We start from the raw sequence: 26,841 nt of genomic DNA on the forward strand, positions 1-26,841 counted from the left end.
ATTAAGCCCATTAAAGCCACAACTGTCAGTGGTTTTTTTGTGGCCCGTTGAACCGTTGAACCTTACAGTTGGCGGATGGGCGAATCGGCAAGGTGGCCTCTACATTTTTGATGAAACCTCATCCAAGGTTGGGACAAGAACATAAGAAATAGGAACAGAAGTACACCATTCGGCCCCTCGAGCCTGCTCTGCTATTCAATGAGATCATGGCTGATCTTCTTGTGTTCAATTTCCACCTTCCCATCAACCCCGAGAACCTTTGGCTCCCTTGCCTTACAAGAATCAAGCTACCTCTGCCTTAAAAATATTCAATGACCTCGCCTCCACCGCCTTCTGAGGCAGAAATCCAAAGTCACACAACCCTCAGAGAAAAAATCCTGCTCATCTGTCCTAAGAGGGAGACCCCTAATTTTAAAACAGTGTCCCCTAGTTCTGGACTCACCCACAAGAGGGACCATCCTTTTGAGTCCACCTTGTCAAGGCCATTCAGGGTCTTATATACTTCAACTGAATCACCACTCAGTCCTCTGAACTCGAGTGGAAACAAGCCTAGCTTGTCCAACCTTTCCTCATAAGACAACCCACTCATTCCAGATATCAATCTAGTAAACCTCCTCTGAACTGCCTCCAATGCATTTACACTCTTCTGTAAATAAGGAGACCAAAACTGCACACAGTATTTGAGATGTGGTCTTACCAATGCAGTGTATAACTGAAGCATAACATCCTTACTTTTATGTTCAATCCCCTCTCATAATAAAGGATAGCATTCCATTAGTCTTCTTAATTATTTGCTGCATACTAACTTTTTGTGACTCATGTACTAGAACACCTAGATCCCTCTGCACCTCAGAATTATGCAGTCTTTCTCCATTTAAGTAATACTCTTACTTTTGTTCTTCCTGCCAAAGTGAACAACTTCACATTTTCCCACACTAAATTCCACTTGCCAGATCTTTGCCCACTCACTCAAACTATCCATATCTATATGAGGCAACCTCCTCATGTCCTCTTAACAATATTCTTTCCCACCTATCTTTGTGTCATCTGTAAATTTAGCTACTATGTCTTCACTCCCTTCATCTAAGTCATTGGTATAAATCGTAAAAAGTTGAGGGAGCCAGCACAGACCCCTGTGGGACTTCACTCGTCACACTCTGCCAATTCAAAAGACTTATTTATGCATACTCCCTGCTTTCTGCCAGCCAGCCAATCTCTATCCATGTTAATATGTTACTCCCTACACCATGCGCTTTTATTTTCCATAATAAGCTTTGATGGGCACCTTGGGTGCCTTATCAAATGCCTTCTGGAAATCCAAGTACATCTACAGGCTCCCCTTTATCCACTGTGCATGTTACTCCTTCAAAAACTCCAATAAATTGGTTAAACATGATTTTCCTTTCACAAAGCCATGCTGACTCTTCCTGATTGCCTTGAGCTTTCTAAGTGCCCAGCTATAACCTCCTTAATGATTGATTCTAATGACTTCCCCATGACAGACGTCAAGCTAACCGGCCTGTAGTTTCCTGTTTTCTGCCTCCTTCACTTCTTGAATAGAGGGGTTATATTGCCTTGAGCTCTAAGAGTCCAGCTATAGCCTTCTTGATCGATTCTAACAACTTCCCCATGATAAGCGTCAAGCTTTTGCTGTTTACTGCCTCCCTCCCATCTTGAATAGAGGGGTTATATTTGCTACTTTCCAGTCTGATGGAACGTTTCCAGAATCTAGTGAATTTTGGAAAATTAACACCAGCGCATCGACTACCTCATTAGCCACCTCTTTTAAGACCCTAGGATGTAGTCCATTGGGACCCGGAGACTTGCCAGCCCGCAGCTCCATCAATTTGCCCAGTGCCGTTTCCCAGTGATTTCAATTTCACCAAGTTCCTCTCTCCCTTTCACCTCCTGATTTGAAGCTATTACTGGAATGTTTTTTGTATCCTCTATAGTGAGTACAGAAGCAAAATATTTGTTCATTTCTTCCACCGTTTCCTTATTATCTACTATTAACTCCCCACTGTCACTCTCCAGAGGACCAACACTCGCTTTACTTACTCTTATCCTTTTTAAATACCTGTAGAATCTCTGCTATTTGTTTTTACATTTCTAGCTAGCTTCCTCTCATACTCTAATTTCTTTCTCCTGAGGGAGAATTTTCTCCCCGTCGAGAGGGTTAGGCAGCAGCGGGCATGGGCGATCGACTGGGAGCCGCCATTTTACATGGGCGGGCCAATTAAGGCCTGCCCAGCGTGACTTGCGCCCAGAAGCACTGAGCGCTCCCTGTGGGGGTGGGGGAGTAGGCTGAGTCAGGGCTTGCGCTCTTTCACGTGCATGTGCACGAAAAAGCGCAGAAATCTCCCTGAGGCAAAGAGCTGCCTCAGGGAGATTAGTTTAAGTTCCAAAAAATTTAATAAAGGAAAAAAAAAATTTAAAAACATGGCCCCTCATGTGAAACTGTCACATGAGCTGGGACATGTTTATTAATTTTATTAAAAATTTTTACAAGACTTTAAAAACCTTCATGAACCCTCATCCCACCCGTGGATGAAGTTCCATGAAAAATGGGATGGCCACCTAGGCTCTTCTGTCCGCCAAACTTAAGGTTGGACGGGCAGCTCAGTATTACTTTAATTGATAGTTAACTGGCTTTAATAGACCTTTGACGGTTCGGCGGGCACGCAGCTGACTTGGGTATGCGCCCGCCGAGATGAAAATATGAATGATGCGCGTTGACATCGGTACGCACACCCGGCATCACTGTGCGTCAATTTACGCTTTGGTGAGTGGGCCCCACTCCCACTCGCTAAACCAAAGATTCTGCTCCTGGTCAACCTTTTAGTCATTCTCTGCCGTTCTTTATATTTTGGCCACTCATCTTTGTGGAGTTTTATGCTTTTTCCTTAAGTTTGGTGCTTTCCTTAACTCCTTTCGTTAACCACGGATGGTGGGTCCTCCCCTTAGAATTCTTCTGCATAATAGGAATGTACTTATTCTGAATACTCTAAAATAGCCTCTTAAATGTCTGCCACTGCTTCTCTATTGATCTATCCTCTAGCCTAGTTCCCCAGTTCACTTCAGCTAGCTCATCTTTCATCCCCATGTAGTTGCCCTTATTTAAGTTTAAGATACTAGTCTTATGCCCACTCTTCTCCCTTTAAAGCTGGATGTAAAATTCAATCATATTGTGATCGCTGCTACCTAGGAGTGCCTTTACCCTGAGGTCATTAATTAATCCTGTCACCTTACACAATACCAACTCTAATATAACCTGCTCTCTGGTTGGTTCCAAAACATGCTGCTCTAAGAAACTATCTGGAAAGTATTCTAAGAACATCTCATCCAGGCTATTACTGCCAATCTGATTTTTACAGTTTATATGTAGATTAAAATCACCGATGATTATTGCCATCCCTTTATCACAAGCACACGATATTTTATCTTGAATACTTGGTCCTAAACTGTGGCTACTGTTAGGGGCCCTGTAGACCACTCCCACTAATGACTTTTTCTCCTATTCCTCATTTCCACCCAAACCGATTCTACATCCTGATCTCCTAAACCAAGGTCATCTCTAACTAATGCACCAATTCCCTCTTTGATTAACAGTGCTACCCCTCCACCTTTACCTAGCTTCCTATTCTTCTTGAATGTCATGTACCTCTCAATATTAAGGACCCAATCTTTGTTGTCCTGCAGCCGCATCTCTGTAATTGCTATCAGATCATATTTATTTACTTCAATGTGGGCCATCAATTCAATGACTTCATTATGAACGCCACACACATTCAGTTAGAGAGCCTTCAGTTTTGTATCTTTGTTACCTTTGTAATAGCCAGGGCAGAATTTTGCTGTCAGCGTGCGGGGGCGGTCCCAACATGCGGATACATTAAATAACATGTGATGACGTTGGACTTGTGTCCCGATGTCAACTCGCGTCACCTCGATGTTTCACTCGGCGCACGTGCGCCAGAGGCTGCGCACCTGCCGGACTGTCAATGGCCTATTAAGGCCATTAAAGAAGAGGATTATCAAATAATACAATGGGATATAGATCAGTTGGAGACTTGGGCAGAGAAATGGCAGATGGAGTTTAATCCAGACAAATGCGAGGTAATGCATTTTGGAAGGTTTAATACAGGTAGGAAATATACAGTAAATGGCAGAACCCTTAAGTGCATCGACGGGCAGAGCGATCTGGGTGTACAGGTCCACAGGTCACTGAAAGTGGCAACGCAGGTGGATAAGGTAGTCAGGAAGGCATATGGCATGCTTACCTTCATCATTGAGTATAAAAGCTGGGAAGTCATGCTGCAGCTGCATAAAACCTGGTTAGACCACATGTGGAATATTGCATGCAATTCTGGTTGCCACATTTCCAGAAGAATATGGAGGTATTGGAGAGGGTGCAGAGGAGGTTTACCAGGATGCTGCCTGGTCTGGAGGTTATTAGCTATGAGGAGAGGTTGCAGAAACTTGGATTGTTCTCACTAGAGCGACGGAGATTGAGGGGTCACTTGATAGAAGTTTATAAAATTACGAGTGGCATGGACAGAGTAGATAGTCAGAAGCTTTTTCCCAGGATGGAAGAGTCAATTACTAGGGTACACAGATTTAAGGTGAGAGGAGAAAACTTTAGAGGAGATGTGCAGGGCAAGTTTTTTACACAGAGGGTAGTGAGTATATGGAACTCGCTGCCAGAGGAGGTGGTGGAAGCAGGTACGATAGTGGTGCTTAAGAGACAGCTTGACAAATACATGAATAGAATGGGAATAGAGCGATACAGACCCCGGAAGTGCAAAATGTTTTAGTTTGACAGGCAATATGGTAGGCTTGGAGGGCCGAAGGGCCTGTTCCTGTGCTGTACTTTTCTTTGCTCTTTGTTCTAAATAAGTCATTAAACTTGTTAAGAACACTGCCCGTCCAATCTTAAGGTTGGTGGGCAGACAAGTAGCCCAAGCGGCCTTCGCGTTTTTCAGGAAACCTCATCCACTGGCGGGATGAGGTTTCCTGAAGCTTTCATCAAATAAACAAATAACTTTTCCTAACTTCACAAACATGTCCTAGCTCATGAGGGGACATGTTTAAATGCATTTTTACTTTATTTATTAATAAGCTTTCTACTCAATTCAATCTCCCGGAGGCAACTCCATGCCTCAGGGAGATTGCTGCGCTCTTCCATGCGCATGTGCAAAAGAGCACAGGCCCCGGCTCTCCCTCCTCCCCCCAGCCCGCACAGGTAGCGCTGAGCGCTACTGGCCACATGTTACGCTGGGCGGGCTTTAATCGACCCACCTGCTTAAAATGGCAGTGTGCAGCTGATTGCAGGTGGCAATTGGTTCCATGTCCCACCCCGCCTGCTCCCGCCCAGCCCGCCCACCATAGGAAAAATTCTCCCCTTGGTCTTGACTAATGATGTATTCTTAGGTGTTTCTCTCTGTCCCTTCCTGCCATTCTCTGAGCCTCATTTCTCATCTACTATTTTGCTCTCCTACTTTGACTCTACACCTTGAATTACTACCTCTACCCAAGCTTGATCCCTCACCCCTCTTGTTTAGTTTAAAGCGGGGACTAAATCTCCATCAGAAAATAAGATAAAAAGAAATATCTGGGGACAGCATTTTTATGAGGTATGCTTTCAGGTGCTTGGTTGTGCTGCATGGGCATTTTTTCCAGCTTTTTTGTGCTTTATTTTATTATTTGCAGGTCTGCAGCTCCCTGAGGGAGCTGTCTGCCTTCAGGGAGCTCTCGTGAAGCGCTCACCCGTGCCCGCGGCGACATAGTTACCCGCTCTCTTCCCACCCCCACCCCGGCAGTGCTGAGCTTTTCAGCGTGTATTTCATGCTGGCTGGCCGTTAATTGTCCAGTCAGCATGAAATCGAGTCTGGGGGCCAATCACAGTCAGGGGCCCTTTCCCGACCACTCTCAGGCCCGCCGATTGCGCGTGCCCTACAAGGTAAAACTGCAGGCCCATGACAAAGAGCAGGCAGCACTAAGATGCTGAGTTTCCTGTCAGGGTAATTGTGCATCGTGATCCCTGCATCAATTTTCAGGAGCTATCCAACTTAGCCCCAAAATATTTAATAGAAAAATAAGGACATTTATGTTTTAATAATGCTAACATGCTTACAATTACGATAAATTTGCCTTAATTAGTGGATACATTACTTCAACATATCATTGTTGTACCAATAAATATTTTGTAACTTAGAATGAGCCGACAGATACTACTGTTGAATTCAGCAGAAATTAAGTATTATCTGTAAACATTTGAATTCATTTTACTTAGCACACATAGCCCAAGGAAGGACATGTTTACTAATTTACAAATGGAACTCCATGAAGTAGGAAAGAGTTAAACATGTCTGAGGCTTGATTGAAATGAATAAAAAAAGACAGTAGTGAAATAGATAATTGAAATAAAACATTATTTATTCTTGCAATTTCTTGGGATGATGGAGAGCAGCAAGGGAGTAAAGATGCCTCAATGTTGGCTGAGCTTTTGATCAGTTTTGTGACATGCACTTAGTGAACGCTGTGGGGGTGGTGGAGGTGGTGGGGGGGATGCCAAGCCAAGGAAATTAAACATTGTCTCTTCATAATAACTCAATGCAAGAAAGACATCAAGCCAAAATAAATCCATAATTAAGAGCACAGCAATTTACATCCAAAGCATGTTCCCAAAAAATCTTGCTTAATGTGAAAATCAGGAATTGCTGGTTAAGAATAGCATATGCTCAGTTTAGTAACAGGAGCACTACCAAACAACTAAGGCCAATGAATGATGCCAAAAGTAAGTAATTAGGTTTAACAACTGGTAGGAGGGAATCAAACCACAACTATCATGTACATAATCTTATTACGTATAGTTGCTCATTAATCGCTAGAAACCTTTTAATCCTTGCTCAAAAAATACATTTGAAGAATTTTTTCTCTTTATTCATCCATGATACCAGAAAAATCTATATTAATTGGAACTGAAATATGTAGGAATATTCAGAAAAGCAGTAGGATATTCAACCCTTCGGCCTGCCCAGCATTCAGTTAAATCATGACTGATCTGAACTTATTCATGTCAACTGCAGAAAATAATACTTTCAGTCTGGAATAATAATAGCCCCAGAAGATGCTGCTGATTAATTATTTGGAAAAAAATGATTTGAACATATTGGCTAAAAGTGGGTGGCATGCTGCAGAGGGTTATCAATGTAGGAAGGTGGCTAACATACCAGAAATACTTACCTTGCAGTAATCTAAAGTAGCCATAAATTCATAGGACCCAAGAGACAACTCTGGCTTGTCATAGTGATCCAGCCTTCTACCAATGTGGTCCAAATGTTGAAAGTAGAACGGAGGGACTGAAGAGATAAAAAAAAATATCCAAAACAATATTAAAAATATCTTCAAAAAAAGCACATAAAGAACAAGAGATTGACATTTAACTGTCAGATTACACTTGCGCTTTATCAACACGCTTCTTCTGCATCAAAAAATTAAATTTTCTGTGAATTTATAATAACACAAAGAAAATATGCAAAGGTGAATAGCAGTTGTTGAAATACAATTGTGTTAGTTAATTTATGAGCCCAATGAGCTAACTTTATTGCAAAGTCAACCCACTTTATTAGATACTGTTAGAATTTGGTGGCTCTGATATTTCCAATCCTTTGAGATCCATGTTTGACAGGTTTTATAGACTCCCTCAATGCCCCTCCAAAAAAAATTGCCTACCCTAGCTAGCCTGACTGAAACTTGACTCATGTTACATAAGATATGATTGACCCTTTTTGCCCTTAAGGCATCTCACGAACAAATATGAAAAAACAAACCCACCTCAGGAGGTAGTTTTTGCCTTCTGGCTGTGGGGTCAGTGGCAAAGATAAAGCTCTGCAGCTACTGGCAGCAAAGACATTGGGTCTGCCTATTTGATTCTGAAAATGGGACTCAAGAAATAAAAATGTTGTGAATGCAATTTTATAGTAACTGTGCAGTGTTCACAACAGATTCATCATTAAGGGAACCAACTCTCAAACAGAATGCTTTAATTGATATTAATATGGCACTACACTAACAGCCCACTGAATTTTTGACAACACTAAACAGTGATGTTATTGAGCAACAATTTTATACTGGACTGGATATCACAGCCCCCTGCTGTACGTGTTTTTGGTGGCAGGGGTGCTGCACGTAAAACGTGTCTGCTGGCTAGCTCACCATCTTCCTGCTCACCCCCAAAAATCACTAGATGAGTGGGTGCTGAAATCAGCAGCTCACCCACCACATTTAAATGAATTTAAAGGTCAATTAGGTTTGTTGGCAAGCCTAATGACTGGGGTAATACACTGCTCGTGTCATAATACAGTTGCTATGGGGGGTGGGGTGGAGGTGTGTGTGTGTGTGTGTGTGTGTGGGGGGGGGGGGCGGGGGGAGGGCAGGTGGGAGTGGGTAGGCCATTGTTTTGTGGCCTAGGTGAAAAACGGTGGGAAAGGGTACACCTCATTCAGCACGAGAGGGGGAGGGGGATGTCCTGTTTCATCAGGGGTAAACCACCCATTCCCAACATGACATCCCCCTTCTTTCCTCCCTGCCTGCCCTCCAAAAGCTGCACTCCACAGCCACTCTCCCCCATCCCTGGGCTCATAGATCCCTGCCCATCCTAAAAGCCCAAGACTCATCTTTCTGTGACAGCCATCACCCTCCTTCTTGCACGTGCCCACTACTGAGCTCTAGAGCTGCCAGCCAATCTGATTGGCTTACAACTCTTGAGGGTGGGTCTTCCTCCCCACTGAGGGGCAGCAGCTCCACTCTCATCTAGTTCAGCCCACTCCCGGTGTGTTATAGTTGCGGGGCGGGCCACTTCCCGATGTGTCAGCCAACTTTCCTTCTGGGGACAGGGGAAGCAAGCAGTCCACCCAGATGCAGCACACCATTTCTGACTCCTTCCTTGCACTGCAGATTAGTATATCACTGGGTAGGGTTATTCCAATCTTCATACTCAACCATTCAGTCTGAAGCAATTGAAACTTTACTATTCAAATAGGTGCTTCTTCTGGGTTTTTTGGAAAAGAAACCTGAATGCATGGTGAGACCCGTCATTGGGGATAGCTCCTGCTTTTAAAATACTTTACTTCTGGTAACTAATCAGATAGACACTGATGGACTGGCAATTCTTACAGTTCACAAATGCTACTGAATTGTTCACAAGGGTGTAATCAATAACCCTCTGGAGCTTTAAAAATTCTAGCAAGCTAAATATATTGCAGTGCTCTATCATTCTGCTGTTGCTTTTTCACACAATAGGCTGGAGCACAGAAAGTTAAAGGAAGATTTAATAGATGTTCATGAAATACTTAAGAATTTAGTTGGAGTGAATTGTTAACGACTATTTCCTCTGGTTGAGGAGTTAGTCATCAATCTAGAAATATTACTGAGAAAGTGAGGAGAGGTATTAGGAGCAATTTCTTTATGCAGTATATTTCTGGACATTTGCAAAGAGTAATCTGGGTAGAAACCAATGAAATTGTAATGGAAAACTGGTCGATAATTTGAATCAGAGTAAGAGACAAAGGGAAAGATTGGGGCAATGGAATTAGCAATGGATTCCTCCAGCAAAAGCCAATACAAATTTAATGGGTGGAATGGCTTCCCACTATGTTGAAAATCTCTACAGTTACTTAGAGAAACCATGATGTACAGCATGTGAAGAATTGTAGAACAATGTAGCACAGAATGGTAGAACACAAATTTGGATCCATGTTGAGAGTTTCTGATGTTAGCTATGTTATCATGCAGGGGCCATAAGAAGGAAAGAAAAGTTGGAGGGCTTGTCATATTATCATTCATCTGGTAATCGTACCCAAAGAATAGGTCTGCAGACTGTTTTCTTAATGAGGAAAGGTATTTGGCATATAGGCAAAAGAGAAAATAAGAATTAAAGAATAATTATAAAGGTTAAAAATAAATTGCAAAACAAGAATGAGAACTAGAAACAGGCAGAATTATGAATAAAGATGTAGCATAATTAGGAATATGGAGAGGGTACTGAAGCTGGGAGAGAAATATCAAAATAATCTGAGTTGGCAGATATCAGTAAGAATGAGAACTACAATGAGGAAGAAATTGCAGAAAAGTGAGGTAGTTAAGTGCTATGTGAAGGAAATCTAGATAGTTGCTATCAGGTGGCAAAAGAATGGTTGGAATAACACAACAAAATATTCGATCCACCTCAGTGATACATTGATGCTTCTTTTGTGAATTTTGTGATGTTTATAGTGTATACGCACATATATACATAGCTATAAGGTGTAAGACTGCATTCCACCACACAGTGACACAACATTCCCTACCAGAAAATTTTGACATCATTTTGCAGTCAACAGTGTTCAATAGGCATCTTATGGGCTCATACATGGTAATCTGCATTCAAAGTGATCATTTAGCCATCATTTGCCATCCCAAGTAATCAAATAGTGATTAACTGTTATCATTAGTGATCAGTTGACATCAAATAAAACCATACAAAACTCAAACAATATCATTTGTGATCATTTAGCATCATTTAATTCCTTTCGAAATGCTCAGAAGCATTCAACTGACATCAAAAGTGACCATAGGGTTTGTTTATGATGAAAAATTCTAAGTTACAACAATGATGACAAAATTTGATTGAGTTTCAGGCATCAGCTGACATCAACAATATTGTGCCATGGCTTTTTCTGAATCCCAGTTGTATGTTATGCATGTATTGCGTAGATTGTTTAACATAAGGTCAGTGCACAAATCAGTAGTGGCGATGCAAACCTATTTCCCTTTTCCCCTGCACTTGCAATTTTAAGAAACTCCTTTCCTTTCCAATGACGAAAGTTTTGTCCCATCTTGTCCATACTAATCAGACCCCTCCACACCAGCTAAGAAGCCTTGACCAATCATGTATCCAAGGCAGTAGCCCACTGAACTCCTAGCAAAGACATTTCACATCCTCCTTTTTCAAAATGATACTGGTCCCATTGAGTCTAACATACATGTAGCATAAGCTTTATAGGCATAATTGATGTGTATCGAGGGGACTCACATTCAACTTTGGTATTTCTTTTCCAAAATTATCATGGTGGGGTGGATATGAAGCCAGTTAATACCTCGACTGTTAAGAAGTAAAACGATGGTATATTGTATAAAGTCATTTTTCCAATTCCTGTATGTGAGTGACCATACATTTGCACATAGATTATAATACTTCATTCCATTTCACACAGAAAAAAAATGCATGGAAATAAAATAGTAATGCACTTGGAGTTAATTTATAACTATATGTTCCATGTTTTTTAGTTTTTTGTTAGAAGTAGATCGGTTCAGCATTCAAAAATATCCCCAAAAAGCTCTGGAAAGTTCAATCATGAGGGTGACAAACCAACCCCTGCAAATGGTTCTGTAAAGGTGCTCCTCCCATCACAGGCTGTTTCTCTCCTTCACTTACTGCTGATAGGCTCACTAGTAAGATTATCAGCAGCAAACACAGAGAGAAATAGCCCCCCAAATGGAAGAGCACTGAACAGTTGGAAGGGTAGTGCTGGTGATGCGCAAGGCCCAAGGACTGGAGTAGCAGCAGTGAGTGAGGCCTGAGAATCTCAGCAGCAAGGTTTGAAGATCAGGACAGTGGCAGTGAGCGTGGACCGGAGCAGCGGCGGTGAGCTTGGACCGGAGCAGCTGCGGTGAGGTTAGACCGGAGCAGCGGCGGTGAGCATGGACCGGAGCAGCGGCGGTGAGCTTGGACCGGAGCAGCGGCGGTGAGCTTGGACCGAAGCAGCGGCGGTGAGCATGGACCGGAGCAGCGGCGGTGAGGTTAGACCGGAGCAGCGGCGGTGAGCATGGACCGGAGCAGCGGCGGTGAGCATGGACCGGCGCAGCGGCGGTGAAGTTAGACCGGAGCAGCGGCGGTGAGCATGGACCGGAGCAGCGGCGGTGAGCGTGGACCGGAGCAGCGGCGGTGAGCGTGGACCGGAGCAGCGGCAGTGAGCATGGACCGGAGCAGCGGCGGTGAGGTTAGACCGGAGCAGCGGCAGTGAGCGTGGACCGGAGCAGCGGCGGTGAGCGTGGACCGGAGCAGCGGCGGTGAGTGTGGACCGGAGCAGCGGCGGTGAGCGTGGACCGGAGCAGCGGCGGTGAGCATGGACTGGCGCAGCGGCGGTGAAGTTAGACCGGAGCAGCGGCGGTGAGCGTGGACCGGAGCAGTGGCGGTGAGCGTGGACCGGAGCAGCGGCGGTGAGCGTGGACTGAGGAGTGGAGAAGCGGTGGTGAAAGAGGCTGCTGGGTTGTGCGGGAAGCAAAGCCAGGAGTGGGACGCGAGGCCAGTGTGGGGAGGGGGAAGGAAGTGAGGCCAGGGAGAAACAAGGCTGGGGGGAAGGCAAGGCCAGGGGAGGCGAAGCTAGGCGGAAGGCAATGCTGGCGAGGCTGGGCAGGAAGGGCTGCAAAGTGGGAGAGTGGCTGCGAGGCTAATGAATGCTTTTGATTGTTAATTAATGGTTTTGAGTTCAAATGATTGCTTCTGAACAGTAATGATCGCTTCCACAAATTTACCAAAGCTCAAAAGCTTCTGAGCACTTTGATGACTTCTGAGCAACCAAAAGTGATCAAAAAATTCATGATGATTTTGAAGATGGCAATTGAACACTTCTGATGGCAAATGATGACTGTTTCTGCCATAAAATTTGTTCCAAATTATACCTTTTTTGTCAAATGATGTTACTGAATGCTTTGAGCGCATTTGAATGCAAAATTATGTCAAAATTTTGTGGTAGAGTGATCTGATTAAGTTTGGCAGAACTGCACATGCACTGTAAGATTTTAACTAACCCACAGTTTTTGGATGTTTACAGTAAAGCTTCACTGCCCAAATAAAATTATAAGTTATGCTTCTTATTTTGCAAGATCCATAAAGATGCAAACTAGTGGCTGAATGGGCATTCCTGCCAGGTTCAGGTGGGTGTCCAATTTTAAATTTCTCCAGGTCTCAGCATGAAGGTTTGTTGTTTAGCCTGGTCCCCTTGATACACTATGCACCAAACCTGACCCGCAATAAAACCAAGGCCACAGCAATGAATTGGAAATTTGATGAGCATATGCCAAGAGACTCGAATGTCTACAGTCCAATATGTATGTTAGTGAAGTAATAGCCATCATGCAGCTAGGTTTTGTTGGAAGCTGGTTCTGTGGGCTCATCTTCACAAGTAACAATAATTCTAGTTTTTAATTGTGTACAGAAAGTGAGCTCTGCTCAGCATGGGTATGCATGTGCAGCCATAATAGAGGTGTATGGTTGTATGTGTGTAGTCCCATCAAATGTAACAGTGCAGTTTACACTCTGCTTATTTAAATAACATAGGGGGCAGGATTTTTAATCTTGTCGGTTGGGCGCGGCGGGTGGACCAGAGGGTGGCCACGAAACCGACTGCTGCCTGTAATTTCACGCTGTCTGGCCAATTAACAGCCAGCCAGTGTGAAATGTGGACAGAAAAACTCAACGTTGCCTGGGTGGGAGTGGGAGGAGATGAGCGCAGAAGCCAGCACTTGCGCACAGGGGTGCTCACTGAAGGCATAGAGCTGCCTCAGAGAGTTGAAGATTTTTAACATGAAAAGTAAAGACTGGAAAAATAAAGAAAACATGTTCCCGCAGGGCCATGTTAAAAATGAATTTTAAAAGCTTTATTTTAATCAATTGTCGGAACCTCCTCCCGCCTGTGGATGAGGATTTGCAAAAAATGCAAAGGCCGCTTGGCCCATTCACCCACCCGCCACAGAGGCAGTGAAAAATTCAATTCAATTCAATTAATTGATTAAGGGCTTTAATAGGTCTCTTAACTGACAGCGGACATGCTGCCGCCTCTCGCGCGCACCCACTGACTGTAACATCACGAGTGCGCAATGACATCGCACAATATTTTTCTCCAATTTGGGTTGGGCTTGCTACCACCCGACGAGGGAAACATTCTGCCCAGGGAGGTGCCAGCTGGCCTTAATTTGCCAGATTTTCTACCTCTGGGTCTTCTAGATGATGGAGACTGTGCTCAACGTTTGCCCCAAATCTTCCAATGGGAGGAGGGTGCCATAGAGACACAAAGAGCAAAACCTTCCTTTCCTGGGCTTCTTGGAAAAGAACCTGCAACATCGTAACAACTTGGGAAGTTGTTCCATGATATTCTCCAGCCATCTGGACTTGCTCCATCAATATTTTATGGTCAGCCTGACATATGGAGGTGTTGAAATTCCATGGAGTCCCAATGGTCCTGTAATAATCTTTGCAAAAGATTGGCAAAATCCCCACCAACCTGTAATTTTTTTTCACGGGACGTAGGTGTCTCTGGCTAGGCCAGCATTGTTATTGTACGCCCCTAATTGCCTTCGAAAAGGTGGTGGTGAGCTGCCTTCTTAAACCACTGCAGTCTATGTGGTGTAGGTACACCCACAGTGCTGTTGAGAAGGAAGTCCCAGGATTTTGACCCAGCAAAAGTGAAGGAACGGTGATATATTTCCAAGTCAGGATGGTGTGTGGCTTGGAGGGGAACTTACAGGTGGGGCTGAATTTTCCCCCCCGTCAGGGGGGCTTTTGCTGGGGTGGGCAGAAGCAAGCGTGAACCTGATCAGCGACCCCGATCAGGTCTGCGCCGCCATTTACGTGGGCGGGCCAATTAAGGCCCATCCAGCATGACGTGCACCCGGAAGCGCTGAGTGCTCCCAGTGCGGGCAGGGGAGATTCCTTGAGTACGGGCCTGTACTCAATCTCCCTGAGGCACAGAGGTGCCTCAGGGAGATCAGTTTGATATTTGAAAATTTAAATAAAGGAAAAAGACCTTTTAAAACATGTCCCCTTATGTGACAGTGTCACATGAACTGGGACAAGCCAATGAATTTTTTAAATAATTTTTATTGAATTTTAAAACACTTCATGAAACCTCATCCCGCCTGTGGATGAAGTTTCATGAAAAATGCGTAGGCTGCCTGGGCTCTTCGCCTGCTCGCCAACCTTAAGGTTGGACGGGCAACTCATTTAACTGTTTTAATTAGTTTTTAACAGGCCTTAATAGGCCTTTGACAGTTCGGCGGGCACACAGCCAACTCCGAACTTAAAATCTAATTGATGCGCGGTGACGTTGGGACGTCTACCCGATGTCACCGTGCATCATTTTACGAGTCGGCGAGCGGGCCCCGCTCCCGCTCGCCGACCAGAAAATTCTTCCCGTGGTGTTCTCACGTATCTGCTGCTCCTGTCCTTCTAGATGGTAGAGGTAGGGAAAGTGCTGTTGAAGGATCCTCAACGGCATTAGAGCTATTAAATAGCCGCTTTAGCCATTTAAGAGCTGCAGCTTCACACAAGTTTCCAATATCCATTTACACAAAGCTCCCACAAGCTGGCAATTTGTTATAAGGCAGCCTGCTTGTTCAAAGTTGGGAGTTCCTGGGAAACTGACAAACACAAAGCTTACTGTGCACCAATTCTACCTCCCCAGCACTGAAACTGAAAAATATACCAGGCTAGATATTTCACCAGGGTGTTCCAAACCCACCCCCCCTCCCCCACTCCCACCCCACACCCCTGAGAATTGCACGCAGCTGATTAAGAGGAGCTTTCTACAATAGCAGCTTAAACACAAATCAAATATTCCCATTCATACATGGAAAGTGATTTTATAGAAAATAAAACTCATACTAATCCTATTACAGCAGATCCATTAAAAACAGTCATTAACTATGGTTGTATCACAACATCAACCGCAATAATCCTCTGCATCCGAACCCCATGACATTGTACTTCATATCCAATGATTTTAAAAGCATGCCAGTAGTTTCACTGATTACCACAGATGGAACAATGCATTTGCCCTAGAATTTGTGGGGAGGCAGCAGGAAGAAAGATTTTAAGATCCTGTGTTAACAAGCTTACTTTATAAGGGAAAGGGTTATTATGATCCAACTGAATAAAATCCAACTTAAGTAAAATGTTCCAGTCAAACAGTTCTGGCACCACACTAGGAAAATAACCAACCACTTAATCCCAGCTTGCACACTCTGCTGATCTTTCTTTGAACAAATATGGTTTGATTTCTTCTGAGGGAATGCAGTAAGTAACGTTAGTGGAGAAACTGACGGGCAATTTAGCTATCAAATCAAACAAGGCAACTTAATGAAGTCAGTTCCATGTACCTGATCAGTTTGTGTAAAATAACCCAAGCAATTTCTTTTCAAGAAAATGAAACCTAAAATTAGTTTCTAAATATACCAGAAAATAAGTTTCATGATAAGCTTTTAGAATGCAAGCCTTAGCCTCTAGGGATACACAAACTAATTGAATCTTTTAGAAAAGTAACAGATCCCCTGTAGTGTTACACATGGAAAATCGAATGGAGCAATATTTAATTAGGTTGAAGCATTAAACCATGCAATTACAGTATTTTATCCTATTACTAAGGAAGAACTGTTCCTTTTAAGGACACAAAGTCAAATTGCTGTTAAGTAAATACAGGATGAAGTTTGTCAGAATTTAACGCCAACATTTTAAGTGGTCCTCCAGGCCCCATAGTACTCCTGAGGGTCCCTCACCGCTCTTGATTACCCCAATCCTGTTCTCTTCCTCATTTCTTATTACTTACCTGAAGATCATTGTTGATGAGGCAGCCAGCCAAATGGATCCTGGCCAAACTGGTGATCTGCTTCTGGACGCCCAAATTGACATTCGCAGCTTGCTGGAAATATTCTAATGAGGCCCAAGGCTGCATTTCAGGTGCCACTCCCAGTGCACCAACTACTCTGCGCCCGAAAATGAACTGAGGCAAGTTTTTAGGCCACATACTCTACAATAATGCCTTTGAGAAGTGCACAAAACTGTCATCGAAAGCAAGTTATTTTTCCCTTATTTAAGAGGGAGTGAAAAATATCTGTTGTATTAGAGGTGTCACTGTCTGAACTGATTGATGTTTTGTAAGGTTTGTGATGTCAAAAGGCGACAAAATGAAATAGTAACCTTCATTGACACAATTGCAGAATCCACACTGGTACCGCCGCCCGCCTTCAATGAACTGCATCAATGGACACATGTAGGCTTTACACCTGTTACAGCGAATGGGTCCACTCTCTCCATGGCTTACAACGCAGAGCGGTGCCTGTTAAAATGAAAAGCATTAATAAATTAGAAATATTTAAATAAAACAGGTATGATTACAGACAAGATTTCCTCTGACATCTTTATGTGGTTTAATAAGCAACCTATTCTTTATAAATTGTTTACCATTTCATAAACACACGATGTACAGAAGAAATATTCCCCTATATGAACAGACTTTTTTTCTTCAGATTATTGTAAATCAAACTATTAGTAGTAGGACTAAGCATTTTTATTAGCAGTTCTTATATCACATTAAAAGACAGGCATTTAAAATATTTGGTATTCAGATTTATATTACAATTTAAAACAGATGGGATGACAGATGAGATTTATAACAAAACAATTCAATGTGAGTACAAACTATTCCTATGTCTATGCCATTTATTTCATTTGTTTAGCAATCTTTTGCTTTCTTCTTCTGATGCCATAGACTCTTTGCTGATGTATGGTTCTATGAGCCATGGTTACACTCCAGTACTCTGATCTGGTCATTTAGGTGTAACGATGGGCAGAAAATGTAGGATTATTCACCTGCACGGGACATCACAGCTGAGCCAATCCTGTCCTCACCCATTCATCTGCAGCAGAGCTTCCTGAATAATGATCATCAGTGAACCCCGAGCTGGATTTCCATTCCTTCATCTAGTGACACAGGCTAATTGTAGTGTCCTTATTGCTGAGATTGGTCAGTTTAACAACGTGGGTCAAGCAGGGAGTCTATGCAATCTCAGTATTTTTTACAAATTGCTAATAAGTGTATATTATAAATTAATTGACAGTTATACATCAAAAATATATATTATATATATATGTAAATATTCTCAACGATGGACCATCAACCTTCGGGGGTAGAAAATTACAAAGATTCACAGCCCTCTGAGGGAAGGAATTTCTCCTCATCTCAGTCCTAAATAATTGACCCCTTATCCTGAGACTGTGCCCCCAAGTTCTGGATTTCCCCATTAAGGGGAAACAGTCTCTCAGTGTACACCCTGTCAACCCATTCAGAATACGATCACCTTACATTCTTCTAAACTCGAGAAAGTACAGGCCCAATTTACTTGGCTTCAAAACCTTGTGACAACCTTCTCATCCAGGAACCAAGCTTGTGATATTTACTGGACAATATTAGAATCACGAAAAGCTGTTGATTTGTGCGTGTCAATCATTGCATCACACTGCAACCAACCATTCAGTCTAACTAGAGGGTAACGGTTTAGGAAATACTAAACTGAGGAACAGTGTGCAGAATTGTCAGTGATTCTTCTAAATGGACTAGTTATGCTGAATCTTGGCAAGGCTCCACTGCAACCATTGATGACTGAAATGTCTGTAGTTGTGGCTGGCCAGAAAATGTTTCAAGGTCAAAATAGGTTTCTTCAGTAATCTTGAAAATTTTCTAATTACATTGTTCCAAATTGACAACTAAAACACCTTCACGACAGAATATTTTATTTTATTGATTGATCTCTAGTTTGCAACAGGTAGTTTGCAATGAGTGCATTAAAATGTATTGTTTTATAATTAAGGAGCTGCACTTGAGGCAGAATGAATGCAGGAGGCAAAGATATCCAGACAGTGGATCTTCCGTTGCTGTTTTCTCAAGAACATAACATGCATTTTTATCCACCATCAGGGTCATAGTCAATCTGAGGGCTCGATGACTCATTGAACTCAAGTGATCAAGAACATGTGGTGGTGACAGTGGGGGAATAGAATCTTGCTTACAGGGGGCTGTTTACATCCTTCCTCAGCTGCAGATAAGAATTTGGGCCTCGCTAAATGTAAACTTGAGATGGTCCAAAATTCCTTGTAAAATCTGATACCGACTGTCAAGAAGTCCATTTACAATGGGCAGGATCTTCCACGCAGGTAAGGACCCAAGTTTTAAATAGGGGTCAGAAGCCTGCAATGTGAGAGAAACAGTCACCCAGCTGTGATTTGTGCAGAATTGGCAATTAGTTGCCAGAGGGCGGGCTTGCCATTTGATTAAGCACGGTGTGTGGACTTGTACAGCTGAAAGGTCAATTGGGTTTCTCCAGCTAGGAAACAACAGCAGGATGTCTTTGCAGGTAAGTGTGGAATATAGTGCCCCAAGATGGAGGCACTTTTTCTCCAACATTTTTAAATTTAAAATAAAAAATTGACTCAGCAGACAGGCCACCAAACCCCTCCACAGGATGGTTTGTGGGTGTAGCTGAAAGCAGGAAGACAGGGAGGGTCTCAAAGTCTGCCTGCAGCACTGCCCCCACCACCGCACACCCTCCCACCCCCATCAGCCTAGTCAGCCTCCGCACTATTGCACTGTTCCCTGCTGCCTCCAGAGGCCAGCGGAGGCGGACTGGAACATTCTAGTCAGCCTCTGACAACAAGCCTTAATATCTAGTTGAATTGGCGACTCGTCTGTCTCGCCACCACCCTCGCCCCCATTTGCCTGCTGGAAATGGCTCAGGGCAAGACACAGCCCAGGAAATGGCCCAATTTTGGGCCAACTGGGTGGCAGAAAGTTTCACACCCGCCCAGTTCCATGCCCAATTCCATTGAAGGTTAAATGTCCTCACCCTCCCACCCATATCTTTGCAATGCTGTATGTCCATTCTTCAGAACTGCAGTAAATAACAGATTGCATGATAACTCCATATTCTTCGGCAGTTGAGCCCACAATGATAGAATGCTCCCATTACTGTCCAGAGGTCTGATCCCATGAAGCATTACTGGATTGGGGATAAATAAATCTGCTGTCTCAGAGTGACATTGCATTATGGAGCACCTGTGCGGATGGAAATGGGGTGCTTGATTCAATTGACTAATTTTCTTAATCGGCCTTCAGTTATTTAATTCAGCATTACTGATAGCATCTGCTGCAGCCTCTCTAAAAATCAGCTCATTTAAAACTGTTATGTTTGGGAAAGGAAGACATTTTGCTGAGTAAAAGCTAATCTATTAAATACTTAATCCCATCAGCCCACCATTCAAATGACAGAAAATGTACCATAAAATGAGTAAGTCTAGTCAGACAGCAACAGACATTGCAGTTCTGATGACAGGTGATCTGCCAGTTTAACTGTGTTTCTCACTCAACAGATGCTACCCAACCTTCTGAATATTTCCAGAATTTTCTTTTTATATGTTATAATAGGCATGGCAGAGCCAGCTGAAGGACTATTTCATCACTCATGTGATTATATTAAAGGTAGATTTTCTAAGTTGTAATGTGCCTAACCTGCATGTTAAAACTGTCTCTTTTTTTAACCTAGTCTAGGCAAGTCTATGCAATTTAACCTGTAAGCAACTTGTTGACACAAATACTCTGGAATTTTTGAAAGTTGTTTTTGTTTTAAATAACAGCTCTTGCATCAGTGGTTACAAATGACGGTCAAATGAAACACCTTAGTGTGCTAATTGTCTGATGTTCTAACAAATCCAAATCACAAAAAGAAAATCAAGTACGGATATTCCCCATCTAACTGAACTATTAAAAAAACACAAAGGCCTGAACCTTCGGGTTGGTGTGCGGGGGTGGGGCCCGCTCACCGATGCATAAAATGACAGGCGATGACATCGGGCATGTGTTCCGACATCACCGCGCATCATCCTGATTTTCAGTTCAGCGGACACGCTGTGCGCCCACCGAACTGTCAAAGGCCTGTTAAGGCCATTTAAAAATGAATTAAAATAATTAACAGAGCTGCCCGTCCAACCTTAAGGTTAGCGGGCAGGCGAAGAACCCAGGCGGCCTTCGCATTTGGCACCTCATCCACTGTCACATGAGGGGATATGTCTGAAATGTATTTTTTCTTTATTTAAATTTTGAAAAATGAAATTAAACTCCCTGAGGCAGTTCTGTGCCTCAGGGAGATTTCTGCACTCTTTCGCACGCAGGCCCTGACTCAGCCTACTCCCCCCGCCCGCACAGGTAGCACTGAGCGCTTCCGGGTGCACACGCTGGGTGGGCCTTAATTGGCCCGCCCATATAAAATGGCGGCACGCAGCCGATCACAGGCGGCGTTCGGCAGTGCGTCCGCCCGCTCCCACTCAGCCCACCCGACAGGGAGAAAACTCTCCCCAAGGTGTATATCAATGTATAAAACAGTTCTGATCCATACATTCAAATCATTCGATATTGGCTTAACCCAGATATGTAAGCCTGAATTTTGTTGTGGTAATGATGATGGAGTTATCAGCATTCACCATCATTACTCCACTGAAACTGACAGCAACTGCTGGGGCTGGATTTTTGTTTATGGGTCCCAATCCCACAGTTGGGAGGGAATCCGGATTGGGAACCCATACATGTTGGAGCCAGGACCCAGAGCGTGATTTTTGAGGAGGCGACCGATTAAGTGGTTCCGGCGGCTGGAAGGTCAATAGGAGGCACACCAGCACTGAGAGATCAGCAGTTCCACCATCAGAGATGGGAGCTGCCGATATAGTGAGGAGAAAGGAAGAGTACCTCAAGATGGAGTTGACTTCCGAAGAGCTTTTACAAATACGTAAAATCAAAGAGGCCACAGTTGTCAAGCGGTCATTCTGGAGGGCCAGCGGTCACAGATGTGGCCCTAAGGTTATGGGTGGGGGGATGGTGTTCCTAGCTGGATGCAGCCATTGGCAGCTGCCTCCATTCCTCGGCCTCCATTTCTCAATGGAGGGCCACATGCTGACTGGATAATTCCAGTGGGTGCATGAAGAATAGTCTTAATAAGCCCTATAATTGGCCTAACTGGCTACCCGCTGCTTGCAGGTAAATGTCATCTCCCCCCAACTCCTCTCCTTGACCCCGCCTCCATGTCTGGTCATGGGCTGGATCATGGCAGGAGACCGACACCTGGCTGGTAGCAGGAAATAGGGGGTCCATTTGCCTCCTGTACCATCTCCTCCGTAGCTGAATAAAAATTTGGTTCCTCAAATATGCACATAGAATCATAGAATGGTTACAGTGCAGAAGGAGGTCAATCGACCATCATGTCTGTGCAGGCCCTCAGAAGGAGCAGTTCACCATGTGCCACTCTCTTTCCTTTTTGCTGTAGCCCTTTTCAGATAATGATCCAATCCCCTTTTGAAAGTCTAAACTGACCTTGCATCCACCACGCACTCAGGTAGTGTATTCCAGATTCTAACCACTTGCCACATGAACAAGATTTTCTTCATGTTACCATTGCTTCTTTTACCATAAATCTATGCCCTCTGGTTCTCGATCCTTCCACCAGTGGGAACAGTCTCTGCCTATCCACTATGTCCAGACCCATCATGATTTTGAATACCGCTTGCAAATCTCCTCTCAACATTCTTTTCTCCAAGGAGAACAGCCCCAACTTCTCCAATTTTACCCCATAACCGAGTTCCACATCCCTGGAAGCAATCTCGTGAATCTTTCCTGCACCCTCTCTAATGCCATTACATATCCTTTCTAAAGTATAGTGCCCATAACTGGGTGTAATACTCCAATTGAGGCTGAACCAGAGTTTATACAGATTTATCAATAACAATTATTTACAATGGCCAGAATATTGCCGTCGGCGTGCAGGGGGTGGGCCCGACACATGAATGCGTAAAATGATGCATGATGACGTCGGGTGTGTATCCGGAGGTCATCACGTACCCGCCAAATTGTCAAAGGCTTATTAAGGCCATTAGGATAGTAACTTAGCTAATTAATAGCGCTGCACGTCCAACCTTAGGGTTAGTGGGCAGGTGAAGAGCCCAAGCAGCCTTCGCGTTTTTCATGAAACCTCATCCACAGGTGGGATGAGGTTTCCTGAAAGTTTAATAAAATAATTAAATAAAATGTGTGAAATGCACAAACATGTCCCAGGTCATATGACACTGTCACATGAGGGAACATGTTTAAATCATTTTTCAGATCATTTATTAAAAATTTGTACTATCAACTTAATCTCCCTGAGGCAGCTCCATGCCTCAGGGAGATTTCTGTGCTTTTTCGTGAGCATGCGCGAAAGACCGCAGGCCCTGACTTTTCCTCCTCCCCCCGCCTGCACAGGTAGTGCTGAGCGCTACTGGCTGTGCATCACGCTGGGCGGGCCTTAATTGGCCCGCCTGTGTAAAATGGCAGCGTGCAGCCAATCGCGGATGGCGATCGGCTCCGTGCCCGCCCCCGCCCAGCCCGCCCGACACTGGTAAGATCTTGCCCAATATATATTAATCACTTAGATGAGGGAAGTGAATGTATTATCGCCAAGTTTGCGAATGACACAAAAATAGGTGAGAAGGCAACTGGTGAGGATGACACAAGGATTCTACAGAGGGATACATGAGTGGGCAAAAACTTGGCAGATGGAATATAATGTGGGAAAATGTGAGGTTATGCGCTCTGGCTCGAAGAATAGAGAAGTTGAATATTATTTAAATGGAGAAAGATTGCAGAAAGCTGCAGCACAGAGGGTTTTGGAAGTCTTTGTGCATGAATCCCAAAAAGCTTTTTAGTCTCTGCAGTTCCAGAATCTACAGTGGACAGTACTGGGGCTGCATGCAGTCCCCAGAGTCCAATTCCCAGGATTCCAGGAAGAGGTAAGTTTTGGGGGTCTCAGAGCAGGGAGGGTAGGGAAGGCCTTGGGGGGGGAATGGACTGTGTAGGATTGGGGTGTTGGGGAGACCAGGGTGAGGGGGGGAGTAAGATCTTGCAGTTACTGGGCCTTGTGGGGTGGAGGGGGTGAAGTTAAAAGGGGACAGTGATGGTGGAGGTGCCCCTTGACCCCCCTACCTGCCCGAGGCCTGAACTTGATCATTTTTGGGCTTCTCCCATAACCGGGAACTCCTCGCGCCAGCTTAAAATTTGAAGCTGGGCGGGAAAAGGCCCTTAAGTCTTCAGTAATTGGCCACTTAAGAACCTCAATCAGGGAAAGGGTGGGTGGTCCATCCGAGGCCTCGCCTGCCCCAGCATAAAATTGCAGAGAGGGCAGAGTGGGTGGGAGCCCAGCGGGAAACCCATCCGAGGAATTTTATGCTCAGCCCCTGCCTACAAATCCGCCGACGGGGAAGCGTAAAATTCAGGCCTGTACCTAGTATGGGCTCCCACTGAACATGGCTCTGCACCAGGAGGACTGCCTCACAAACTGATCCTATACAGTTATCCAGGTACGTTATTAAGTGCTGAATTTCTACCCCATTTACATCACACAGTTGTCCGGAACAGCAATCCGGAAAATAATGTAAGCGATGCAGTGTAGGCAAACCTGGAAGAAGCATGGTTAAAGTGGTTATGATACCAGACCAGCAACCCAGAGATCAAATAATCATGCATCTTTCGATCTTGAAAGAAGTTAAATTGGCAGCACCTTAGTAGATGGCAAGTTGTGAAGTTTGAATTCAATAAATTTGGCTATTTATCTCCAAGAAAGATGATCTACGAGAAAGTTAAACATGAAACCTGATGGATTGTAGTAAAAATCCAATTAGTTCACCAATATCCTTCAGGGAAGGGAATCTGTCACCTCTACACAGTCTGAGCTACATGTGACTGCTTTCAGATATGGTTGACTCATAACGTTCTCAGGACAACCATGGATAGTCAATATATGCCCCCTTCCAGTGTTACACACATCCCAAGGACAAATAGAAAGAACAAAATCTTCTCAAGAGATAGTTTTGGCTTGTGGCTGTGGCGAGAAATTGTCGTCGGTAGCAAAGACAAAACCCTGTACTGGCAGCAATGGGTCAGATATTTTGATGCTGGCAATGAGATAACCGAGTTCTCAAGCCACCAGAACAGGTGATCTGTAAGAAACTGTCTCAAATACTGCATTATGTCCAGGAAAAAAGTTGCGAACACAATTATGTAGTAACAGGGCAATGCCGGCAGAAGATTTTACATTAAGGTAAACAATTCTGCAACAGAATGCTTTCACTGATACAAATATGGCATTACCATCAGCTCAAGATATCAACTGAGTTTACAGCAACATATGCCAACTATAATCTGCAACTGCAGTGAACTACCTTATTCCTTATATTCAGCCAGTCTGGTCAGCTGAAACAGTGTACCGCTCCAAAACAATGCTGCTGTGTTCTTTTGGCAAGAAGAAAGAAACATTTGAACACATTCGGTGACCAGCCTTTTGGGACAGCACCTGTTTTTAAAATACTGCTGAAGTGAAGTCCCCAGCAATTAAGCAGCATCAAAAAGGTAGAGTGAGACCTCTTAAAAATGACCTTTGTGATCATAGAAGGTCTCCATTTCTTCAAAAGCTCAATGGATGCAGAAGGTCACCCACCATACAAGGTTGAAAGCCATGTGTCAAATGCATTATACTGTCAATTTCCATTATAATAGGTACCTCAAATTATTAGATTACCTCTTACTTGTGGCTGGATGAGCTTGTGCAGGAAGCATCCTGTCACAAGCACTTCCCGGGTTTATTTGAAGAATTTAGATACAAAACAAGTTACCACATGGCCCCAGGAAAATGTGTACATGCAATGTTCAAATGCATAGGCGTGGGTGCCATTTCAGGCACCTACCTGCTCAGCCCACCAAAATTTTACTAGTGGCAGGGGAGGTGTCAGGAGGCCCGCCCGCCCACCCGTGAGCTGATTGATGCCCCTAAGTGGCCAATTAATAGCCACTTAAGGGCTTGTTCCCACCACCACTGGGATTTTATCCATGGCTGACAGCAAGTTTGTAGCCCAGCAGGTTTTACTGGGCAAGCTGGTGGCCAGACAAGGGGGGTGGGGTGTGGGTGCCTCATTTACAAGGCCCTGTGCCCATCAGTGGTCTCCTCTGTCTAGCTCTTCTCACCCCTCCTCATGTTAACTGTCCCCCTCTGCCCTCTCCTATGCAGCCTCCTATCCCCTCGCTCTGGCCTGCCAGCCTGGCCTCAACGAGACTCTGGAGCTTACAGTTCAGGCTCCATCACTGAATGTTTTCTGCAGGACCACCTGCAGTCCCAGATGTGGCCACTGTTTCTGGTGGCGGTGTTAAAACCCAAGAGCTGTCAGTTTTTTGATTGGAAGGCAGCTCTTGGAGGCAGCAATTCCTCCCTGATTGGGGTAGAAGTTTCACCTCAAGCCAATTAATAGCCCAAAGGCCATTATGGCTGTGGGGCGAGTTGGCATATTACCCACCCCATGCATAAAATCCAGCTCAATAAATGATTGCAGATTGGTTACCGGAGATTTTTCTTTGGGTGATAGCATAAGATGTATGATTGTGGATTAGATGCCTGTATAGAGCTCTCCCAATTTTTAAGTGATGAAAATAAAAATTGACAGGCAATATAAACTGCGGCTGATCCAAAATTAGCCATTTTACAACGTTGTCCAAAATATAAATTACATTTCTTATGACAAATTGAAGCAATAATTAATGGATAAAACCTAGAACAGACTGCACTGGTGGTGCATTGTATAACCTATCAGGCAACCAGTATGTTCACAAAGTTAAGTACCGATGAAAGGGATCATCTGGCCTACCTATGCCACTTTTTTTTACTGGTTTCTACAGTCTTACCAAAGTATCAAAGTATCCAAAAGAGAAACAGGAACAAGGCAGCATTGAAGAAGAGAGGGAGAGAGGGGACAGGGCAATAGATTGGGGTAAAAGGGGGAGAAGAGAAGGAAGAGGAGGAGCAGCAAAAGCAAGGAGAGGTTGGGAGGGCATTGGAGGGGGATTGGGAATGCCAGAAAACCAGCAGGAAGGGTTGCAGTCTGGAATATCATCTCAGATTGGGGTGGTG

General features: G+C 44.1%; 1 protein-coding gene across 1 annotated transcript in view; it reads right to left on the bottom strand.

Annotated features, from left to right (window-relative positions):
* Positions 1 to 26,841, bottom strand: part of sec24d (SEC24 homolog D, COPII coat complex component) — a 250,364-nt gene that overhangs the window by 89,037 nt on the left and 134,486 nt on the right. The window contains exons 9-10 of the mRNA XM_041185982.1: positions 17,012 to 17,150; positions 7,243 to 7,358 (exon numbers count right to left, since the gene is read on the bottom strand). Of these exons, the coding sequence (XP_041041916.1) occupies positions 7,243 to 7,358; positions 17,012 to 17,150 (255 nt within the window). The remainder of the gene's footprint in view (positions 1 to 7,242; positions 7,359 to 17,011; positions 17,151 to 26,841) is intronic.

Source organism: Carcharodon carcharias, chromosome 1 (genome assembly GCF_017639515.1).
Source record: "Carcharodon carcharias isolate sCarCar2 chromosome 1, sCarCar2.pri, whole genome shotgun sequence".
NCBI classification, from domain to species: Eukaryota; Metazoa; Chordata; class Chondrichthyes; order Lamniformes; family Lamnidae; genus Carcharodon; species Carcharodon carcharias.